This window comes from Cucurbita pepo, chromosome LG03, assembly GCF_002806865.2.
Source record: "Cucurbita pepo subsp. pepo cultivar mu-cu-16 chromosome LG03, ASM280686v2, whole genome shotgun sequence".
NCBI lineage: Eukaryota > Viridiplantae > Streptophyta > Magnoliopsida > Cucurbitales > Cucurbitaceae > Cucurbita > Cucurbita pepo.
Genome location: NC_036640.1, coordinates 4476783 through 4500070, shown reverse-complemented (window position 1 = coordinate 4500070; position 23288 = coordinate 4476783). Strand labels below are relative to the sequence as shown.

At 36.5% G+C, this 23288-nt stretch overlaps 2 protein-coding genes across 6 annotated transcripts; one reads left to right on the top strand and one right to left on the bottom strand.

Annotated features, from left to right (window-relative positions):
* Positions 1–1244: 1244 nt before the first annotated feature.
* On the bottom strand, positions 1245–8500 carry LOC111790057 (double-stranded RNA-binding protein 4-like). Of its 2 annotated transcripts, none has more exons than XM_023670847.1 (5): positions 8146–8500; positions 4009–4262; positions 2774–2984; positions 2274–2661; positions 1245–1683 (listed from the first exon to the last, which is right to left on the bottom strand). In XM_023670847.1, the coding sequence occupies exons 1-5, from the start codon at positions 8366–8368 to the stop codon at positions 1635–1637; spliced, it is 1125 nt and encodes a 374-aa protein (XP_023526615.1). In that variant the 5' UTR covers positions 8369–8500; the 3' UTR covers positions 1245–1634. The 2 variants fall into 2 exon arrangements, with proteins under 2 accessions (XP_023526615.1, XP_023526614.1); XM_023670846.1 differs by lacking the exon at positions 8146–8500 and adding an exon at positions 5574–5927.
* On the top strand, positions 6495–22128 carry LOC111790056 (probable fructokinase-6, chloroplastic). Of its 4 annotated transcripts, none has more exons than XM_023670841.1 (8): positions 6495–6779; positions 16196–16345; positions 17861–18072; positions 18673–18885; positions 19045–19242; positions 19368–19505; positions 20332–20448; positions 21747–22128. In XM_023670841.1, the coding sequence occupies exons 2-8, from the start codon at positions 16204–16206 to the stop codon at positions 21879–21881; spliced, it is 1155 nt and encodes a 384-aa protein (XP_023526609.1). In that variant the 5' UTR covers positions 6495–6779; positions 16196–16203; the 3' UTR covers positions 21882–22128. The 4 variants fall into 4 exon arrangements, with proteins under 4 accessions (XP_023526609.1, XP_023526611.1, XP_023526613.1 ...); XM_023670843.1 differs by having other exon boundaries at positions 6495–6784; positions 16200–16345; XM_023670845.1 differs by lacking the exons at positions 6495–6779; positions 16196–16345; positions 17861–18072 and adding exons at positions 11231–11669; positions 15779–15990.
* The last annotated feature ends 1160 nt before the right edge of the window (positions 22129–23288 follow it).

The following is a 23288-nucleotide window of genomic DNA, read 5'->3' as shown; positions in this document are numbered from 1 at the left end:
AAAAAAAAAAAAAAAAAAAAAAAAAAAAAAAAAAAAAAAAAAAAAAAAAAAAAAACGAGCATGAATTCAAAATTATCTTGATTTATACATTCCTCATGAATTCGTTAGTAAATGGGTAAATGAATTGTTCTATTATATTATTCTAAAAAATAGTAATTGATTGGACAGATGATCTTGAAGTTCCGTAAAACAACCAGAAATTCTCTTTTGAAAATAACTAAAATACTAACAATAATAAATAAAATAAATGGTAAGCACCTAATATGTGGGTAGCTACCCCGAGATACTATCTTATCTTATTATGAAGTAGTAGATTATTATGCGTAGTATCTCATTGGACAACCACTCTGTCTATGTTCTTTCGTGACCTAAAATTAAATTTGCGCAATTAAATTTCGCAAGGTTATAGGGTTATGGTCAACTAATATGTTATATATGCACTCTACTGATTTTTGTATGATCAAATAATATACTCGTAGCATAAACAATTAATTCTTAAACATTAATTTTCTTTTATATCGAAACACATATATTTGATTACATATCTAACTTCGTAATATTAATTATCTTTGATATCCATACATACTATTTCTCATTCCATAGTATTTATTTAAAGAAAAAAAGGGTAACACATGTTAGAGAAATGGAAGAAACCTATAAATTTACACCATATGAAGCTTAAATACTGATAATATCTAATATGAACATAGCTTATAGTTTAAAATTTAAAACATCTAACTTACACTAAAACAAAAATTATAAGTTTAGTCTCTAATTCTAGTATATCATTATATCTAATTGTTTCCATCAACCAAAAGGCCGTATGTAATATTATCTCAAACCCCTGCATTAACAAATATTACTTCAATGCATCATATAAACAATTAAACTGAGCCAGGAAGCTTAACCTTAATCCTATGAGTATCCAAACCAATCTGTGGTGTTTTTTTTTGGCTCCTAAGGACAGCCTACAAAGCTACCACTATATTTTATAATCACATATGAACTGACTGATCGTGTACTCGCGTGGTCGATGTCAAACATAGACCTACAACAGAAGCGGAATCTCGAATTCATGGTATTCATACTATTTAAAGAAAAAAAGGGTAACACATGTTAGAGAAATGGAAGAAACCTATAAATTTACACCATATGAAGCTTAAATACTGATAATATCTAATATGAACATAGCTTATAGTTTAAAATTTAAAACATCTAACTTACACTAAAACAAAAATTATAAGTTTAGTCTCTAATTCTAGTATATCATTATATCTAATTGTTTCCATCAACCAAAAGGCCGTATGTAATATTATCTCAAACCCCTGCATTAACAAATATTACTTCAATGCATCATATAAACAATTAAACTGAGCCAGGAAGCTTAACCTTAATCCTATGAGTATCCAAACCAATCTGTGGTGTTTTTTTTTGGCTCCTAAGGACAGCCTACAAAGCTACCACTATATTTTATAATCACATATGAACTGACTGATCGTGTACTCGCGTGGTCGATGTCAAACATAGACCTACAACAGAAGCGGAATCTCGAATTCATGGTATTCATACTCAAAACTACTCTTAAATGTTACCTTTGAAGCAGAAGAGCACTTATAATACAGGATACTTTACGGTCATTGAGCTATGGAGCAAGGAGCAGTTTGACTCGTCCCCGTTGCCACCCTGCTCATTTTAGCAAAAGAAGATTTGGTTATACTATTGAAATAACTTACACATAAGAAGCGCAAATTAATATTATTCGTGTAAAACATCGCAGGACTCGAGGGGACATGCCATCTTTCTTATCATGTAGCCCAAAATATCACATATATCATACACAAAAACCAAGAAAGACCCTCAGTTTCCTTTACATTTTTAACAATTGTGAGCATTCAGATTAAGTAAAGTAAATCTCTACTGGTCATAGGCACAACTATCAAATCTTACCAGATACTATATGGAGTATTAAGAAAGTTGTAAGATATTATAGTATCTTTGATGACTACCATGATTTAAATCTACATCCTACATTGAAGGGATATCAATCACTTCAAAATAGTGTAATAATAAATAAACTTTTCATTGAAAGAAATTGCAGCCTAGTAGTCTTAATGCAGAAATTTGTCGTCAACATGAATGTGCAAATTGAAGAGCTCTAGTTGTAACAAGACTGGAGTTTACTGTAAACAATTATGTAATACCCTAAACAACGAGAAGATACATTATAAAGTTAGATGTAGTTTCATGAAAAAAGATAATGGAGGAAGACTTACTGGTTCTCCATACACAGTTTCTTACGAGCCTTTCTCTTGTTCTTAGATCGCTTTTTAGACCCAGTTGCACGATCACCAACAGGCTCCTCTGAAGTTGAAGGCACAGATTCTATTGGAAGTCTCTCTGAAGGGGATGATGCCACCGGTTTTATTGATCTAAATTCAGGTCCAAGATGAGATATTGGCACTACATTGTCCAAAATAGCACCATTGACTTCTTTATCTTCATTAACTGTCGTTGTTACATGTTCCACTGTATTTTCAGGCAGATATTTCGGTTGAATTTGGGAAGGATGTGAATCTTTAACTTTTTGCATCATTGCATGGAGCCGGACTTTAGATGCAATGATTTCGGCAAGAGTTTTTTGTGATTTAGGATTTCCTGCATCTACAAAGTAATAGTAGCAATAACTATTATTATTATCATTTAATAAAAGCAACTTTGACAAGGCACCGAGTATCTTGAAATAATTCAGAAGTTGTTTCCAACAATTAAATACCATGAAGTGAAAGAATAGCAGCACGTGCTGCCAATTGCTCTGCCTCTTTCTTACTCCTACTAATATCACCAGTATAAACCACACCATCAAAAACCAAGGTGGATTGGAAAATTGGAACCGAGCCTTCATGCTGTTTAGTAGTGTACATAGGTCTTTTCAAACTCATTTTCACCGTATATTCAGACAAAATGGACTTGCATAGCATCAAATCCTGAAATAAGAACAAATGACATAGTTTGTATATCAGATTCGAAGTCAATATAAAGTATAGCAATCAAATATATGTATGTTTTCTTTCAACATGTCAATATTTAATACCATTAGTGAAGTGCTGGTACACAATAATCAATATCGTAACACAGCATGAACAAACATTCAGAACATTAAAGACCAATAAGAAAATAAGTATAAGGCACAATCAAAATTATAAGCATGCAACAGAGGGATTTCTTTTGACAGACTGCTTACTTTTGTGAATTTATGGAACATTTGGCTCGAGAGAAATAGGGGAGTCTTGAAAAGGAATGTCCTTGGGAATGGGTGTAAGCCATGGCTAGGTTCAACTTCTCAATTGGACTTCTATCACTAAGGACGTTAGCAATTGGAGCCCCTTTTATAATTCTTTTGCGCTTATCTCTCTCATACATTTGAATCCTATCCCTGTGAACTACAAACAAAAGCAAACGGTGTCTCACAACCTCATTCCCGAAGGCATCATTTCTGAACTTCTTATTCAGACAGACTAAATGCCTTATCACTAAATCAATTAGATAAATTCCAACCTTCGAGAATGTCGATGACTATGACTATGAGAAATCTTATACAACATAAGTGATTACATGCAATTATTACTAAGATTTTTTCATCCACGAACAATAACAAATATATCAGGTAGAAATTACTGTTTCTGTTGGATTCAAATAAGTTATTGTACACATTGCGAAAGAAAATTACAAAAGGTAATCTCCATACATAAAAACTTATTTGTAACAAACCGAAAGTCTAGGTAGGAAATCTCATCATTGAATTGCGTCTATAATCAACTAAACAAGCAAAAATATAGCCAACATGAGCATAATATAGTGGTCTCAAAGCATCTATTTCTTCCATTAAGTTTAGAAGGTTTAAATTTCCCCCACAATGTTGCCTAAAATAAAAATAAATACATAAAGAAACAAGCATGCTAAAAATCAAAGGCCACCAAACAAGTTTCAGTCTCATCATATAAGTCATACCTCGTGAAGGAGAACAAATCCATCATCCTTAGCCTTTTTTGATATGTACTCGAGGGCAATTCTTGCAGCATCTTGTTCAGCTGCCCTTCGATTACGGAACGTATTAGGAGACACATAATGTACCTCATCAACCACAACAGTTGACCTATATTTAGGTACGCCTTGAGATCCTTCATCAAAAGTCTGATATACTGGTAATGGTATCCTTGACTTTTGAGTGTACTCATGCAAATGATTTTTGTATAGGAAGAGTTCTGCAAAACCAAGTAAAAGAAAGCCATAACATTAATTTCTTTTCTGTTCTTATCAAGAAAACAAAGATCCACCAAATAACAAATTTCTTTACACTAGAACTGTGGGGAACCTTTACTTTTATTAGGCAACTAGATTAAAATATAAATAATCAAATTACAGCCCGAAAGAGAAAGGCGGGACAGTAGAAGAGTCCATGCTGTGGAAAATTACAAAAATCCCCAATCCGCAACGTCAGATCAAATAAGTACCCAGACAAGTCCAATATTGAAAAACTCTCCACTTCAGTAAATGACTTAGTTTTTTTTTTTCCCTTTCTTTTTTAATACTTTCGTTGAGGGCAATGGAAGTAGAAAAAGACCATACAATAACAAAGCCCTGAGTGCCAAACCAAGATGCAGAACTAGCAAAAGAAATTATAAGAAAAGGCTCCTACATCTTTAATCACAGAAAATAGAAAAATCAAGAGAGATGCAAAAGAAAAGGAACAATAATAAAATGATCAAAATTCAGAACATCCTCCCATTTATCTTTCACTTCTTCGAGGCTTATCTGGTTACTTACGAGTTAAACCCACCACAGGATTGTCAAGAAACTGGTCTTCAAAGAAAGAGTCCTCATTGTCAGATCAAAACAGAGAGCTATGACAGTAAACCCCCACAGAATTCGGGTTTGTTGCTCCAATGAGGACCAGCTAGTGCCTGAAGTGATTAGTCCTTAGTTTATCCATCTCTCATCGAGCACACCAGAGAGTGTAGGAACAGTATATAGGAAATACGAATAAATAGGTGATTTAAATCTCACTATTCTTTTCGCGAATGCCACACCACTAGGGATCGAGGGCAAGGTGATAGGCTAGGATTCAATTAAGAAGCGCTAAGAACCACATAGAACATTTCTTCTAGAGAATTTTTCCACCAATTTTTTTTAACTGAACAAAGAAGGAATCTCTAGACCATCACCACACAGCTGCCAGTATTCAAACTCGCAAAATAATCCAGCGTCCAAAGATTGTGAAAAGAAAATGAAAGTAAACATAGCAACTTAAGATTGAATTCTCAGGACCTCTTCGTAGATACATACAGAAAAACAGAGTTATCTTTTCAACACACAGACAGGCACCACGCGAACTCACAGAAGGAATGCAATTGCTTCTCTCTATAACAGAAACAAAAAAACAGCTAGAAAACTTCATGCACCAAATGAAGAGGAAATCCATCATCTAACAGCAGCATTAGCTCAAATAAAAGCACTAAACCGTAACAATCAAAACGCCTAAAAAACAATGATAGACAACAATACCATAGACTTACGAGTCAGATCAGAGGGTTTCGGAGACGAAACCGGAGCTGAAGCCGTACTCGGAATCAGAATTGCGTCCGGTAAAACAGATGGAGGACGAGTATCCGATTCAAGCTGAGGAGTATTAGAGTTTTCCACCGGAATAACAGCTGGAACAACAGCCGGAGCTGAATCTGGCGGGAATGAAGATTGTTGCTGCGGAACTGCTTCAACTGTTCCGGATTCTTCCACCATGATCGAATGTTATCGAAACTCGATGAGAACAAATTGAAATGGGAAGAATTGGGCAATGGCAATGAATGAACAGCAGGGGAAATTTCCGGTCTGTGGACTGTGAAGGGTGGGCGAGGGTTTTTTATCCTCCCAATTAGGATGAGATAGTGATGACGTTAGGTAATAAGACCAGATTCTAACTTACGTAAAAAAAGGTTGCTTCTTACATCAATTCTACTTGCACTTAAATTAATTTTAATATAAAAAATTCATTTAAAAAATATGATAATAGACTGTCTAGATATTTTTTAATTATAAACTCATGAACATTCTCTAAAATTATAAACTCATGAACATTCTCTAAATTAGTTAACGGGACTTTCGTTGTTATTATTATTAAAATTTGAGGTGAATTAAAGAAAATTTAACTGTAAGTAAAAATTATTAAATGAAATGAATTTAAATTTAATTAGTTCATTGATTAGTAGTTCTTAAACAACATCGTGCATTCATAAATGTAAATGACTTTAATTTAAATTATTGGGAAAATTTCGAGTAATTATAATACAATAAATATTTCGATATTTATAAATATATAATTAAATCAGTTTAAAAAATTGAAAGGTCGAAAATTATTTATAAATATATATATATATATTTTTTTTTTAAAATTTAAAAGAATAAAATGAAAAAATAAGTGTTCCCTTACTGATCCATCTGTCGTCTGAAACAATGGCTGTCCCGAAGAGCCCCCACCACAGTTAATGACAAACGTCTTTACCGCTAAACACTCCTTGCATTTCTGCAACTCCTCGTTCCTCACTCCAAACCATTATTTAACCTTCTTCTTCTTCGATTTTCCCATCGATCCATTTCGTAATCAGTCAATTCTGATCCCCAATCGGTTTTTTAGAACCCTAAATTTTGAATTCGGTGGGAATTGCTCTGTTCCACGTTTCGCTGATCCAGTGTTTGATACTTAATTTCAAGTTCTTGCATCTTTTTTTGGGTCGATGGCTCTTCATTCTGGCGCATTCTGTTTCCATGGGTTTCCTACTGTTGCGCATGAATCTTTGAGACACAGGCAATGGGTGGTGAAATCTTCTGGGTTTTTGCGGTCGCGTGTAGTTTCTAAGTCCCATTTGAAAGTCAAAGGTAAACTCCATTCTAATGGATTGTTGGATTTGATCTGTTTTGGCTTTTGTTTTGTTGTCATTTTCTTTAGTTGTGATTTCAAGCTAAGATTGGGTGTTCTGTTAATCTGTGAAGTGAATTTATTAGAATTTAGTGTAGAATATCATTGAGAGCTCATACCATTGTGGAGGTTAGTTATTCCTAACATGGTATCATAGTCATGCCCTTAATTTAGCTATGTCAATACAATTGTTGANTTGAGGGCAATGGAAGTAGAAAAAGACCATACAATAACAAAGCCCTGAGTGCCAAACCAAGATGCAGAACTAGCAAAAGAAATTATAAGAAAAGGCTCCTACATCTTTAATCACAGAAAATAGAAAAATCAAGAGAGATGCAAAAGAAAAGGAACAATAATAAAATGATCAAAATTCAGAACATCCTCCCATTTATCTTTCACTTCTTCGAGGCTTATCTGGTTACTTACGAGTTAAACCCACCACAGGATTGTCAAGAAACTGGTCTTCAAAGAAAGAGTCCTCATTGTCAGATCAAAACAGAGAGCTATGACAGTAAACCCCCACAGAATTCGGGTTTGTTGCTCCAATGAGGACCAGCTAGTGCCTGAAGTGATTAGTCCTTAGTTTATCCATCTCTCATCGAGCACACCAGAGAGTGTAGGAACAGTATATAGGAAATACGAATAAATAGGTGATTTAAATCTCACTATTCTTTTCGCGAATGCCACACCACTAGGGATCGAGGGCAAGGTGATAGGCTAGGATTCAATTAAGAAGCGCTAAGAACCACATAGAACATTTCTTCTAGAGAATTTTTCCACCAATTTTTTTTAACTGAACAAAGAAGGAATCTCTAGACCATCACCACACAGCTGCCAGTATTCAAACTCGCAAAATAATCCAGCGTCCAAAGATTGTGAAAAGAAAATGAAAGTAAACATAGCAACTTAAGATTGAATTCTCAGGACCTCTTCGTAGATACATACAGAAAAACAGAGTTATCTTTTCAACACACAGACAGGCACCACGCGAACTCACAGAAGGAATGCAATTGCTTCTCTCTATAACAGAAACAAAAAAACAGCTAGAAAACTTCATGCACCAAATGAAGAGGAAATCCATCATCTAACAGCAGCATTAGCTCAAATAAAAGCACTAAACCGTAACAATCAAAACGCCTAAAAAACAATGATAGACAACAATACCATAGACTTACGAGTCAGATCAGAGGGTTTCGGAGACGAAACCGGAGCTGAAGCCGTACTCGGAATCAGAATTGCGTCCGGTAAAACAGATGGAGGACGAGTATCCGATTCAAGCTGAGGAGTATTAGAGTTTTCCACCGGAATAACAGCTGGAACAACAGCCGGAGCTGAATCTGGCGGGAATGAAGATTGTTGCTGCGGAACTGCTTCAACTGTTCCGGATTCTTCCACCATGATCGAATGTTATCGAAACTCGATGAGAACAAATTGAAATGGGAAGAATTGGGCAATGGCAATGAATGAACAGCAGGGGAAATTTCCGGTCTGTGGACTGTGAAGGGTGGGCGAGGGTTTTTTATCCTCCCAATTAGGATGAGATAGTGATGACGTTAGGTAATAAGACCAGATTCTAACTTACGTAAAAAAAGGTTGCTTCTTACATCAATTCTACTTGCACTTAAATTAATTTTAATATAAAAAATTCATTTAAAAAATATGATAATAGACTGTCTAGATATTTTTTAATTATAAACTCATGAACATTCTCTAAAATTATAAACTCATGAACATTCTCTAAATTAGTTAACGGGACTTTCGTTGTTATTATTATTAAAATTTGAGGTGAATTAAAGAAAATTTAACTGTAAGTAAAAATTATTAAATGAAATGAATTTAAATTTAATTAGTTCATTGATTAGTAGTTCTTAAACAACATCGTGCATTCATAAATGTAAATGACTTTAATTTAAATTATTGGGAAAATTTCGAGTAATTATAATACAATAAATATTTCGATATTTATAAATATATAATTAAATCAGTTTAAAAAATTGAAAGGTCGAAAATTATTTATAAATATATATATATATATTTTTTTTTTAAAATTTAAAAGAATAAAATGAAAAAATAAGTGTTCCCTTACTGATCCATCTGTCGTCTGAAACAATGGCTGTCCCGAAGAGCCCCCACCACAGTTAATGACAAACGTCTTTACCGCTAAACACTCCTTGCATTTCTGCAACTCCTCGTTCCTCACTCCAAACCATTATTTAACCTTCTTCTTCTTCGATTTTCCCATCGATCCATTTCGTAATCAGTCAATTCTGATCCCCAATCGGTTTTTTAGAACCCTAAATTTTGAATTCGGTGGGAATTGCTCTGTTCCACGTTTCGCTGATCCAGTGTTTGATACTTAATTTCAAGTTCTTGCATCTTTTTTTGGGTCGATGGCTCTTCATTCTGGCGCATTCTGTTTCCATGGGTTTCCTACTGTTGCGCATGAATCTTTGAGACACAGGCAATGGGTGGTGAAATCTTCTGGGTTTTTGCGGTCGCGTGTAGTTTCTAAGTCCCATTTGAAAGTCAAAGGTAAACTCCATTCTAATGGATTGTTGGATTTGATCTGTTTTGGCTTTTGTTTTGTTGTCATTTTCTTTAGTTGTGATTTCAAGCTAAGATTGGGTGTTCTGTTAATCTGTGAAGTGAATTTATTAGAATTTAGTGTAGAATATCATTGAGAGCTCATACCATTGTGGAGGTTAGTTATTCCTAACATGGTATCATAGTCATGCCCTTAATTTAGCTATGTCAATACAATTGTTGAGAATTTTTGAGAGGAAGTCCATATTGGCTAATTTAGGGAATGATCATGGGTTTATAAGTAAGGCATACATCTCCATTGGTTTTTTGGGAAGCCCAAAGCAAATCCATAAGAGCTTATACTTAAAGTGGACAATATCATACTATTGTGGAGAGTCGTGATTCCTAACATTTACCAAGTGAAACTTGCTTGGAGAAGCCTTATAATTAGTTTGTGGAGTGTGAAATAAATTGTAAATGCTGGGAATTAAATTTGGAAAGTCAATTCTTATTGATGTCAAATAATAAGTCGATGAGACCTGCTAATATTTGTGAGATCCCACGTTGGTTAGAGAGGGGAATGAAGCACTTTTTATTAGAGTGTGGAAACTTCTCCATAGTCGACATGTTTTAAAACCGTGAGGTTGATGGCGATATGTAATGGGCCAAAGTGGACAATATCTACCAGCGGTGAGTTTGGGCTGTTACAAATAGTATCAGAGCCAGACACCGAGTAGTGTGTCAGTGAGGAGATTNCACTAAACCGTAACAATCAAAACGCCTAAAAAACAATGATAGACAACAATACCATAGACTTACGAGTCAGATCAGAGGGTTTCGGAGACGAAACCGGAGCTGAAGCCGTACTCGGAATCAGAATTGCGTCCGGTAAAACAGATGGAGGACGAGTATCCGATTCAAGCTGAGGAGTATTAGAGTTTTCCACCGGAATAACAGCTGGAACAACAGCCGGAGCTGAATCTGGCGGGAATGAAGATTGTTGCTGCGGAACTGCTTCAACTGTTCCGGATTCTTCCACCATGATCGAATGTTATCGAAACTCGATGAGAACAAATTGAAATGGGAAGAATTGGGCAATGGCAATGAATGAACAGCAGGGGAAATTTCCGGTCTGTGGACTGTGAAGGGTGGGCGAGGGTTTTTTATCCTCCCAATTAGGATGAGATAGTGATGACGTTAGGTAATAAGACCAGATTCTAACTTACGTAAAAAAAGGTTGCTTCTTACATCAATTCTACTTGCACTTAAATTAATTTTAATATAAAAAATTCATTTAAAAAATATGATAATAGACTGTCTAGATATTTTTTAATTATAAACTCATGAACATTCTCTAAAATTATAAACTCATGAACATTCTCTAAATTAGTTAACGGGACTTTCGTTGTTATTATTATTAAAATTTGAGGTGAATTAAAGAAAATTTAACTGTAAGTAAAAATTATTAAATGAAATGAATTTAAATTTAATTAGTTCATTGATTAGTAGTTCTTAAACAACATCGTGCATTCATAAATGTAAATGACTTTAATTTAAATTATTGGGAAAATTTCGAGTAATTATAATACAATAAATATTTCGATATTTATAAATATATAATTAAATCAGTTTAAAAAATTGAAAGGTCGAAAATTATTTATAAATATATATATATATATTTTTTTTTTAAAATTTAAAAGAATAAAATGAAAAAATAAGTGTTCCCTTACTGATCCATCTGTCGTCTGAAACAATGGCTGTCCCGAAGAGCCCCCACCACAGTTAATGACAAACGTCTTTACCGCTAAACACTCCTTGCATTTCTGCAACTCCTCGTTCCTCACTCCAAACCATTATTTAACCTTCTTCTTCTTCGATTTTCCCATCGATCCATTTCGTAATCAGTCAATTCTGATCCCCAATCGGTTTTTTAGAACCCTAAATTTTGAATTCGGTGGGAATTGCTCTGTTCCACGTTTCGCTGATCCAGTGTTTGATACTTAATTTCAAGTTCTTGCATCTTTTTTTGGGTCGATGGCTCTTCATTCTGGCGCATTCTGTTTCCATGGGTTTCCTACTGTTGCGCATGAATCTTTGAGACACAGGCAATGGGTGGTGAAATCTTCTGGGTTTTTGCGGTCGCGTGTAGTTTCTAAGTCCCATTTGAAAGTCAAAGGTAAACTCCATTCTAATGGATTGTTGGATTTGATCTGTTTTGGCTTTTGTTTTGTTGTCATTTTCTTTAGTTGTGATTTCAAGCTAAGATTGGGTGTTCTGTTAATCTGTGAAGTGAATTTATTAGAATTTAGTGTAGAATATCATTGAGAGCTCATACCATTGTGGAGGTTAGTTATTCCTAACATGGTATCATAGTCATGCCCTTAATTTAGCTATGTCAATACAATTGTTGAGAATTTTTGAGAGGAAGTCCATATTGGCTAATTTAGGGAATGATCATGGGTTTATAAGTAAGGCATACATCTCCATTGGTTTTTTGGGAAGCCCAAAGCAAATCCATAAGAGCTTATACTTAAAGTGGACAATATCATACTATTGTGGAGAGTCGTGATTCCTAACATTTACCAAGTGAAACTTGCTTGGAGAAGCCTTATAATTAGTTTGTGGAGTGTGAAATAAATTGTAAATGCTGGGAATTAAATTTGGAAAGTCAATTCTTATTGATGTCAAATAATAAGTCGATGAGACCTGCTAATATTTGTGAGATCCCACGTTGGTTAGAGAGGGGAATGAAGCACTTTTTATTAGAGTGTGGAAACTTCTCCATAGTCGACATGTTTTAAAACCGTGAGGTTGATGGCGATATGTAATGGGCCAAAGTGGACAATATCTACCAGCGGTGAGTTTGGGCTGTTACAAATAGTATCAGAGCCAGACACCGAGTAGTGTGTCAGTGAGGAGATTGGGCTCCTAAGGGGGTGGATTGTGAGATCCCACATCGGTTGGAGAGGGAAACGAAACATTTCTTATAAGAGTGTGGAAACTAATCCCTAGCAGACACGTTTTAAAACCGTGAGGCTAATGGTGATACGTAATGGGCCAAAATACAATATCTGCTAGTAGTGGGTTTGGGTTGTTACAAATGGTATCAGAGCTAGACATCGAGCGGCGTGTCAGCGAGGACATTGAGCTCCCAAGGGAGGTGGATTGTGAGATCCCACATGGNGAAAAACAGAGTTATCTTTTCAACACACAGACAGGCACCACGCGAACTCACAGAAGGAATGCAATTGCTTCTCTCTATAACAGAAACAAAAAAACAGCTAGAAAACTTCATGCACCAAATGAAGAGGAAATCCATCATCTAACAGCAGCATTAGCTCAAATAAAAGCACTAAACCGTAACAATCAAAACGCCTAAAAAACAATGATAGACAACAATACCATAGACTTACGAGTCAGATCAGAGGGTTTCGGAGACGAAACCGGAGCTGAAGCCGTACTCGGAATCAGAATTGCGTCCGGTAAAACAGATGGAGGACGAGTATCCGATTCAAGCTGAGGAGTATTAGAGTTTTCCACCGGAATAACAGCTGGAACAACAGCCGGAGCTGAATCTGGCGGGAATGAAGATTGTTGCTGCGGAACTGCTTCAACTGTTCCGGATTCTTCCACCATGATCGAATGTTATCGAAACTCGATGAGAACAAATTGAAATGGGAAGAATTGGGCAATGGCAATGAATGAACAGCAGGGGAAATTTCCGGTCTGTGGACTGTGAAGGGTGGGCGAGGGTTTTTTATCCTCCCAATTAGGATGAGATAGTGATGACGTTAGGTAATAAGACCAGATTCTAACTTACGTAAAAAAAGGTTGCTTCTTACATCAATTCTACTTGCACTTAAATTAATTTTAATATAAAAAATTCATTTAAAAAATATGATAATAGACTGTCTAGATATTTTTTAATTATAAACTCATGAACATTCTCTAAAATTATAAACTCATGAACATTCTCTAAATTAGTTAACGGGACTTTCGTTGTTATTATTATTAAAATTTGAGGTGAATTAAAGAAAATTTAACTGTAAGTAAAAATTATTAAATGAAATGAATTTAAATTTAATTAGTTCATTGATTAGTAGTTCTTAAACAACATCGTGCATTCATAAATGTAAATGACTTTAATTTAAATTATTGGGAAAATTTCGAGTAATTATAATACAATAAATATTTCGATATTTATAAATATATAATTAAATCAGTTTAAAAAATTGAAAGGTCGAAAATTATTTATAAATATATATATATATATTTTTTTTTTAAAATTTAAAAGAATAAAATGAAAAAATAAGTGTTCCCTTACTGATCCATCTGTCGTCTGAAACAATGGCTGTCCCGAAGAGCCCCCACCACAGTTAATGACAAACGTCTTTACCGCTAAACACTCCTTGCATTTCTGCAACTCCTCGTTCCTCACTCCAAACCATTATTTAACCTTCTTCTTCTTCGATTTTCCCATCGATCCATTTCGTAATCAGTCAATTCTGATCCCCAATCGGTTTTTTAGAACCCTAAATTTTGAATTCGGTGGGAATTGCTCTGTTCCACGTTTCGCTGATCCAGTGTTTGATACTTAATTTCAAGTTCTTGCATCTTTTTTTGGGTCGATGGCTCTTCATTCTGGCGCATTCTGTTTCCATGGGTTTCCTACTGTTGCGCATGAATCTTTGAGACACAGGCAATGGGTGGTGAAATCTTCTGGGTTTTTGCGGTCGCGTGTAGTTTCTAAGTCCCATTTGAAAGTCAAAGGTAAACTCCATTCTAATGGATTGTTGGATTTGATCTGTTTTGGCTTTTGTTTTGTTGTCATTTTCTTTAGTTGTGATTTCAAGCTAAGATTGGGTGTTCTGTTAATCTGTGAAGTGAATTTATTAGAATTTAGTGTAGAATATCATTGAGAGCTCATACCATTGTGGAGGTTAGTTATTCCTAACATGGTATCATAGTCATGCCCTTAATTTAGCTATGTCAATACAATTGTTGAGAATTTTTGAGAGGAAGTCCATATTGGCTAATTTAGGGAATGATCATGGGTTTATAAGTAAGGCATACATCTCCATTGGTTTTTTGGGAAGCCCAAAGCAAATCCATAAGAGCTTATACTTAAAGTGGACAATATCATACTATTGTGGAGAGTCGTGATTCCTAACATTTACCAAGTGAAACTTGCTTGGAGAAGCCTTATAATTAGTTTGTGGAGTGTGAAATAAATTGTAAATGCTGGGAATTAAATTTGGAAAGTCAATTCTTATTGATGTCAAATAATAAGTCGATGAGACCTGCTAATATTTGTGAGATCCCACGTTGGTTAGAGAGGGGAATGAAGCACTTTTTATTAGAGTGTGGAAACTTCTCCATAGTCGACATGTTTTAAAACCGTGAGGTTGATGGCGATATGTAATGGGCCAAAGTGGACAATATCTACCAGCGGTGAGTTTGGGCTGTTACAAATAGTATCAGAGCCAGACACCGAGTAGTGTGTCAGTGAGGAGATTGGGCTCCTAAGGGGGTGGATTGTGAGATCCCACATCGGTTGGAGAGGGAAACGAAACATTTCTTATAAGAGTGTGGAAACTAATCCCTAGCAGACACGTTTTAAAACCGTGAGGCTAATGGTGATACGTAATGGGCCAAAATACAATATCTGCTAGTAGTGGGTTTGGGTTGTTACAAATGGTATCAGAGCTAGACATCGAGCGGCGTGTCAGCGAGGACATTGAGCTCCCAAGGGAGGTGGATTGTGAGATCCCACATGGGTTGGAGAGGGGAACAAAACATTTCTTATAAGAGTGTGGAAACCTCTCCCTAGCAAACACGTTTCAAAACCGTGAGGCTGACTGTGATACGTAACGGGCCAAAGCGGACAATATCTACTAACCATGGGTTTGGACTGTTACAATGTTAATTTGATTTTCCATGATCTTTTTATTTAGTATTATTATTTTTACAACAATTTAACTGTAAAGGGCTAAATCATCCACTTTTGAGATGAAAATAGGTTTCATACCTATTGAACTATGCTTGGGTCAACGTCTTTTGATGGCTTCTTCATATTAAGAGTTCATTATAAAGCTTCAATGTACCCCAACGTACTTGTTTAAGTTCTTGGAGATTTAATGTTATATCAAAGCAAGAGTACTGTGCTACAAGTTCGAGTGTTAAGAATATTGAAAGATTATATATATGTTTGCATACCGACTTAAGATTTTGAGTTCGGTGACATTGCATGAGCTAACACCTTCTACTATATTTACGTACTTTTAGTGAAGGCATTTTCGGGAGATGGCGGTTTGGTGGAGTCGAACGATTCGTCTCTTGTAGTTTGTTTTGGAGAAATGTTGATTGATTTTGTCCCTACAACTAATGGACTGTCTTTAGCTGAGGCACCTGCATTCAAAAAGGCTCCAGGTGGTGCACCTGCTAATGTTGCCGTTGGCATAGCTCGTCTTGGTGGCTCGTCTGCTTTTATAGGCAAGGTAATATAAAAAAATATATAGAAACAGTTAAATTTTCAATTGAATGTTTAGATGAGTACAAGGGCATTTTGCTGCACATGTCACATTGAGGATGTCACAGCAGCCCATCATGGTTGTGAGATCCCACATCGATTGGGGCGGAGAACGAAACATTCTTTGTAAGGGTGTGAAAACTTCCTCCTAGTAGACGCGTTTTAAAAACGGNTTGGGTCGATGGCTCTTCATTCTGGCGCATTCTGTTTCCATGGGTTTCCTACTGTTGCGCATGAATCTTTGAGACACAGGCAATGGGTGGTGAAATCTTCTGGGTTTTTGCGGTCGCGTGTAGTTTCTAAGTCCCATTTGAAAGTCAAAGGTAAACTCCATTCTAATGGATTGTTGGATTTGATCTGTTTTGGCTTTTGTTTTGTTGTCATTTTCTTTAGTTGTGATTTCAAGCTAAGATTGGGTGTTCTGTTAATCTGTGAAGTGAATTTATTAGAATTTAGTGTAGAATATCATTGAGAGCTCATACCATTGTGGAGGTTAGTTATTCCTAACATGGTATCATAGTCATGCCCTTAATTTAGCTATGTCAATACAATTGTTGAGAATTTTTGAGAGGAAGTCCATATTGGCTAATTTAGGGAATGATCATGGGTTTATAAGTAAGGCATACATCTCCATTGGTTTTTTGGGAAGCCCAAAGCAAATCCATAAGAGCTTATACTTAAAGTGGACAATATCATACTATTGTGGAGAGTCGTGATTCCTAACATTTACCAAGTGAAACTTGCTTGGAGAAGCCTTATAATTAGTTTGTGGAGTGTGAAATAAATTGTAAATGCTGGGAATTAAATTTGGAAAGTCAATTCTTATTGATGTCAAATAATAAGTCGATGAGACCTGCTAATATTTGTGAGATCCCACGTTGGTTAGAGAGGGGAATGAAGCACTTTTTATTAGAGTGTGGAAACTTCTCCATAGTCGACATGTTTTAAAACCGTGAGGTTGATGGCGATATGTAATGGGCCAAAGTGGACAATATCTACCAGCGGTGAGTTTGGGCTGTTACAAATAGTATCAGAGCCAGACACCGAGTAGTGTGTCAGTGAGGAGATTGGGCTCCTAAGGGGGTGGATTGTGAGATCCCACATCGGTTGGAGAGGGAAACGAAACATTTCTTATAAGAGTGTGGAAACTAATCCCTAGCAGACACGTTTTAAAACCGTGAGGCTAATGGTGATACGTAATGGGCCAAAATACAATATCTGCTAGTAGTGGGTTTGGGTTGTTACAAATGGTATCAGAGCTAGACATCGAGCGGCGTGTCAGCGAGGACATTGAGCTCCCAAGGGAGGTGGATTGTGAGATCCCACATGGGTTGGAGAGGGGAACAAAACATTTCTTATAAGAGTGTGGAAACCTCTCCCTAGCAAACACGTTTCAAAACCGTGAGGCTGACTGTGATACGTAACGGGCCAAAGCGGACAATATCTACTAACCATGGGTTTGGACTGTTACAATGTTAATTTGATTTTCCATGATCTTTTTATTTAGTATTATTATTTTTACAACAATTTAACTGTAAAGGGCTAAATCATCCACTTTTGAGATGAAAATAGGTTTCATACCTATTGAACTATGCTTGGGTCAACGTCTTTTGATGGCTTCTTCATATTAAGAGTTCATTATAAAGCTTCAATGTACCCCAACGTACTTGTTTAAGTTCTTGGAGATTTAATGTTATATCAAAGCAAGAGTACTGTGCTACAAGTTCGAGTGTTAAGAATATTGAAAGATTATATATATGTTTGCATACCGACTTAAGATTTTGAGTTCGGTGACATTGCATGAGCTAACACCTTCTACTATATTTACGTACTTTTAGTGAAGGCATTTTCGGGAGATGGCGGTTTGGTGGAGTCGAACGATTCGTCTCTTGTAGTTTGTTTTGGAGAAATGTTGATTGATTTTGTCCCTACAACTAATGGACTGTCTTTAGCTGAGGCACCTGCATTCAAAAAGGCTCCAGGTGGTGCACCTGCTAATGTTGCCGTTGGCATAGCTCGTCTTGGTGGCTCGTCTGCTTTTATAGGCAAGGTAATATAAAAAAATATATAGAAACAGTTAAATTTTCAATTGAATGTTTAGATGAGTACAAGGGCATTTTGCTGCACATGTCACATTGAGGATGTCACAGCAGCCCATCATGGTTGTGAGATCCCACATCGATTGGGGCGGAGAACGAAACATTCTTTGTAAGGGTGTGAAAACTTCCTCCTAGTAGACGCGTTTTAAAAACGGAAAGGGAAAGCCCAAAGAGGACAATATCGGCTAGCGGTGGGCTTGAGCTGTTATAATGTTCTACCAGCCTCCGTATTTTAGTCGGATTCTCCCGCTCCCGCCCATACATTGCTAGCTTTAAAGTAGACACCCCTCGATGCCCATCACAACTGAAAAATAAGGCTTCTCAAAGTGGTCGTTCCCCATAGGTGTGACCTTTTTCTTGCTCAATGGTTTTGACTTAGCCAATGGGTTCTTTTAATGTTTCACTTTCAAACCAATTTATTTCAGTCTTCCATATTGAGGCTCACTTGTTGCCATATGGCACTTCGACATTTCGAGAAAGTAATGCAATAAAGAATGGAAGATACGTTTTTCCATGCACGGTTTCACAGGTTTTCTTAACAACATTCACAGGTTGGTGCAGATGAATTTGGCTACATGCTTGCTGATATCTTGAAGGAAAACAATGTGAGCAATGAAGGGATGCTATTCGATCCTGGAGCACGAACTGCTTTAGCGTTTGTTACGTTGAGGAATGATGGGGAACGCGAGTTCATGTTTTATCGCAACCCTAGTGCTGACATGTTACTTCAGGAGTCTGAACTCAATTATGATTTAATCAAGAAGGTATTAATAATTTAAGAAGGTACAATTTACAGAGAAAAGCAGAGCATGTAGTAGTTTGTCGGGATCATACACGTGTTATTATAGTTCGTTTAAAGTTCAAAACTCTATATCCTAAACTACTAAGCTTATATTTGATCTGCTTTATCAATTCCTTTCCAGGCAAAGATCTTTCATTATGGTTCTATCAGTCTTATTACTGAACCATGCAAGTCGGCTCACATCGCTGCTGCAAAAGCTGCGAAAGATGCCGGTGCAGTTCTTTCCTATGATCCTAATTTGAGGCTCCCTCTGTGGCCGTCTGCAGAGAGTGCCATTGAAGGGATTCTAAGCATATGGGATATTGCTGATATTATTAAGGTAGTTTTCATTCTTTTCCAATGATATCATTTGTGGGCATAACTGAGCTGTCTGGTCAATCTGAAATTGAAGAACAGATATCAAATAAAGGAACGGAGATAGCTGACATATATAAACATTTGCAGATAAGTGAAGAAGAGATTAGTTTTCTGACAAGGGGAGAAGATCCATTTGATGATGCTGTTGTTCGTAAACTGTTTCATCCAAATCTTAAATTGCTGCTGGTCACTGAAGGTCCTGGTGGTTGTAGATATTATACCAAGGTAAGCATCCCATACATTGTGCTCATGTGTTGCATACAACGAACGACGTATACAGAAAAACATTTAAAAACCAAAAAACTAGTCACAATCGCACTCTTGTGGTAGAGGGACAGCGATTGTGCGGCACTTGTTCCAACTTGGTGAACAAGTCAGTCATATGAAAATGGTAAGTCACGGACCATTTGGACGTATGATCGAGCCTTGGTCACGTTTGAGAGATAGTGTTTTAGAAAACATGAGTGAGGAAATGCGTTGAATTTTTTTTTTTTTTGTAAGAAAACAATGTTATAGGCTAAAAACAAATAAGTAACAACCACGGGTTTGATAACACATAACCCGGGTAGAAAGAATTGACGATTAGTCACATCCTCCTATAGTACATTTTGGGGCATTTTAGCCTTAATGGACATAGACATGATTTTGGTGACCAATTAAACACTCATGTATTGACACCATAAGAATAGTAAAGGTCTATCTAACATGAAAGCAAGTAAAAAGGGTTTGGAACGGGCACGCAGCCGCCTACCTATTCTTTTCTTGAATCACAAATCACAAACTTGTGATGTAGCAACAGGCATGTGGAACCTCATTGGCAGATATCTAATATCTTATCTCCCTTTGTTATTCAAACTTGAACTTAAATTTTAATGTGATAAGATATTCTAATTAAGTTTATCAGCATGTCGCAGTAAAATATAATCTCGTACACGGTCTACCATTGCACTATTCTTGACGCCTCCTAGATTTCAATGATCTACTCGTTAAGAAAGTCGTAACCGGTAGCATTATGCTTAATTTGAGAGTCCATGTGATATGTGTTATGCAGGAATTCAGTGGAAGAGTGAAGGGTCTAAAGGTAGATGCAATTGACACCACTGGTGCAGGGGATGCTTTTGTGGCTGGCATTTTGTCTCAGCTAGCCACTGACCTCTCTTTGCTTCAGGTACCACCTCTGAAATGCTTTTTTTTTTTTTTTTTTTTGCTCCTCTAATGAGTTTTTTTTGCTCATTTTCCACACGTTTTTGAACATGACAAATGTTAAACTATTGCTGAACTCAACGATGGTTCTTAATATTAATTGGGAAGGAAATGACAACGTACGAATTCAAATAGAGCCTCTTGCTTCGAAACCAAACAAAACTACCTTTAAATTATACCCAAAAGCATCTTGATGCTAGATTATTATTGTGAGATCCCACATCGGTTGGGAAGGAGAATGAAACATTCTTTATAAGGGTGTGGAAACCTTTCCCTATCAGACACGTTTTAAAAACCTTGAGGGGAAGGTCCAAAAGGGAAAGTCCAAAGAGGACAATATCTGCTACCGGTGGACTTGGGCCGTTACAAATGTTATCAGAGCCAAACACCGGGCGATGTGCCAGCAAGAAGGCTGAGCCCATGTGCTAGCGAGAAAGCTGAGCCCGAAGGGGGGTGGATTGTGAGATCCCACATTAGTTTGAAAAGAGAACGAAACATTTTTTATAAGGGTGTGGAAACCTCTCCCTAGCAAACGCGTTTTAAAAACCTTGAGGGGAAGTCCGAAAGGAAAAGTCCAAAGAGGACAATATCTGCTAGCGGTGGGCTTGGGCCGTTACAAATGGTATCAGAGCCAAACACCGGGGGATGTGCCAGCTAAAAGGCTGAGCTTGTGTGCCAGCGAAAAGGCTGAGCTCATGTGCCAGCAAGGAGGCTGAGCCTCCAAGGGGGGTGGATTGTGAGATCTCACATCAGTTTGGGAGGAGAACGAAACATTCTTTATAAGAGTGTAGAAACCTCTCCCTAGCCGACACATTTTAAAAACCTTGAGGGAAATCCTGAAAGAGAATGTCCAAAGGAAACAATATCTACTAGCAGTGGGCTTGGGTCGCTACAATTATGTATATTGTGATTGATTTGTAAATTTGGAGAAACAATTAGACTTTATTGTGTTCGGTGTAAAATACTTCAAACTCTTCAAACCCACTCGAGTTTTTCAGTTTAGGCTTGCACCCGTACATTTCAGCATACGAAATCGGTTTAAAACATCACAAACACCAGAAAATCGTGCTTATTCAGAGTGTTTGTTTTGCATCTCATTTTCTTCAATTTCCAATACTTCATTTCACCCTTTCAAAGTGTTCAAAACCTTATTTACTTCAACAAAACCTTATTTAGTTCAAAAAACACTGTGATGTTACTGGTTCTTGTCAGAAAGGTGGCAAGTGAAATAACAGTTTATGTGTCTATTTTGAAACCTTGTAGAAGGAAGACAAACTTAGAGATGCTCTGCTGTTTGCCAATGCTTGTGGTGCATTGACTGTTATGGAAAGAGGGGCCATCCCTGCTTTACCAGACAAAGATGCTGTTCTTGATGCAATCTTCAAAACTGTGTCCTAAGCCCTTTGTCTTTCTATCTATATCTGTATGTATAATAATACTCGAGACTTCATTTCCACAAATTTTGGGCAGATTTTAGCTTCCTCTCTCAATTGTTTCGGCTGTAAGATACTGTAAAATTGTTGTTGTTGTTGTTTCAGTAGATTGGATGTTCCATTGTATTGAATGGCCATGTTTTAGCCATTTATGGTAATGAAACGACCAACAATGAACGATGTTGCTCTTGTTGCTGCCATGTTCTGTGTCTTGTGACAGATTTTTAGCCGACAGCCTTCTGATTTTGATTCTATTATAATGGGGTAATAATGGAAGTTTTGGGTATTAATCGTTTTCGTATTATTTTAATCAATTTTTTTTTTGAAAGTTTACGAGTACTAAAGAAGTGAGGGAAAAAGCGTAACAGCTTTCATAAAAAAAAAAAGCTAATGGTAAAAGTAAGGGTGTGAAAATCACCACAAAGTTAATGGTGATCTGTAACAAGTTAAAAGTGGACAATATTTGTGAATAGTGTGTTTTGGCATATTTGTGAATAGTGTGTTTTGGCAGTTACAAATGATATTAGAACTAGACACTGGAGCGGGGGCAATGTGCCAGCAAAGACACTGGGCTACCAAGAGAGTGGATTGTGAAATCCCATTGTGAAATCCCATTCTTACGAGGGAAACAATCCCCATGATTGTGAAATCCCATTCTGTTAGGAATCACGATTCTGTTAGGAATCACGACGGAATCACGACGGAATCACGACTCTCCACAATGGTATGATATTGTCCACTTTGAGCATAAGCTCTCATGGCTTTGCTTTGGGCTTCCCCAAAAGGCCTCGTACCAATGGAGATAATATTTCTCACTTATAAGCCCATGATCTTCCACTAAGTTAGATCTTCCACTAAGTTAACCAATGTCGGACTCACTCCCAATAATCCTCAACAAGGGAAACGAAACATTTCTTATAAGGGTCCCATGATTGTGAAATCCCATTTGAGGGAAACGAAACATTTCTTATAAGGCAAATTCCATTTCTACGAGGGAAATGAAACATTTCTTATAATGGTATGAAACATTGTGAAATCCTATTTCTGTGAGGGGAACGAAACATTTCTTATAAGGGTATGAAACATTCTTATAAGGGTGTGGAAACATCTCCCTAACAAACATGTTCGAGAGAGAAAGGAATGAATCATTTCTTGTAAGGGTGTCCAAATCTCTTTCTAACAAGCATGTTCAGATTAAGACAGACAATATCTTCTCCTAATAAACATGTTGGAAACATGTTCGGGCTAAATCGGACAATATCTGTTATTTCAAATATTCATAAAATTTAGTGACTAAAATATGAGCTTAGAAACTCAAATCAAATCAAATGTAACCCAAATCCCAAAATCCAAAAATGTAGTTATTTCTAAA

Bases quoted from the DNA above. Each gene is read 5' to 3' on its own strand.
- LOC111790057 (XM_023670847.1), bottom strand. From the start codon at position 8,368: ATGGTGGAAGAATCCGGAACAGTTGAAGCAGTTCCGCAGCAACAATCT. The intron at 4,263-8,145 runs GTAAGTCTATGG...TTGGTTTTGCAG, and splicing joins GAAACCCTCTGATCTGACTC to AACTCTTCCTATACAAAAAT. The intron at 2,662-2,773 runs GTATTTAATTGT...ATTACTTTGTAG, and splicing joins TGCTATTCTTTCACTTCATG to ATGCAGGAAATCCTAAATCA.
- LOC111790056 (XM_023670841.1), top strand. From the start codon at position 16,204: ATGGCTCTTCATTCTGGCGCATTCTGTTTCCATGGGTTTCCTACTGTT. The intron at 16,346-17,860 runs GTAAACTCCATT...ACGTACTTTTAG, and splicing joins GTCCCATTTGAAAGTCAAAG to TGAAGGCATTTTCGGGAGAT. The intron at 18,073-18,672 runs GTAATATAAAAA...CAACATTCACAG, and splicing joins CGTCTGCTTTTATAGGCAAG to GTTGGTGCAGATGAATTTGG.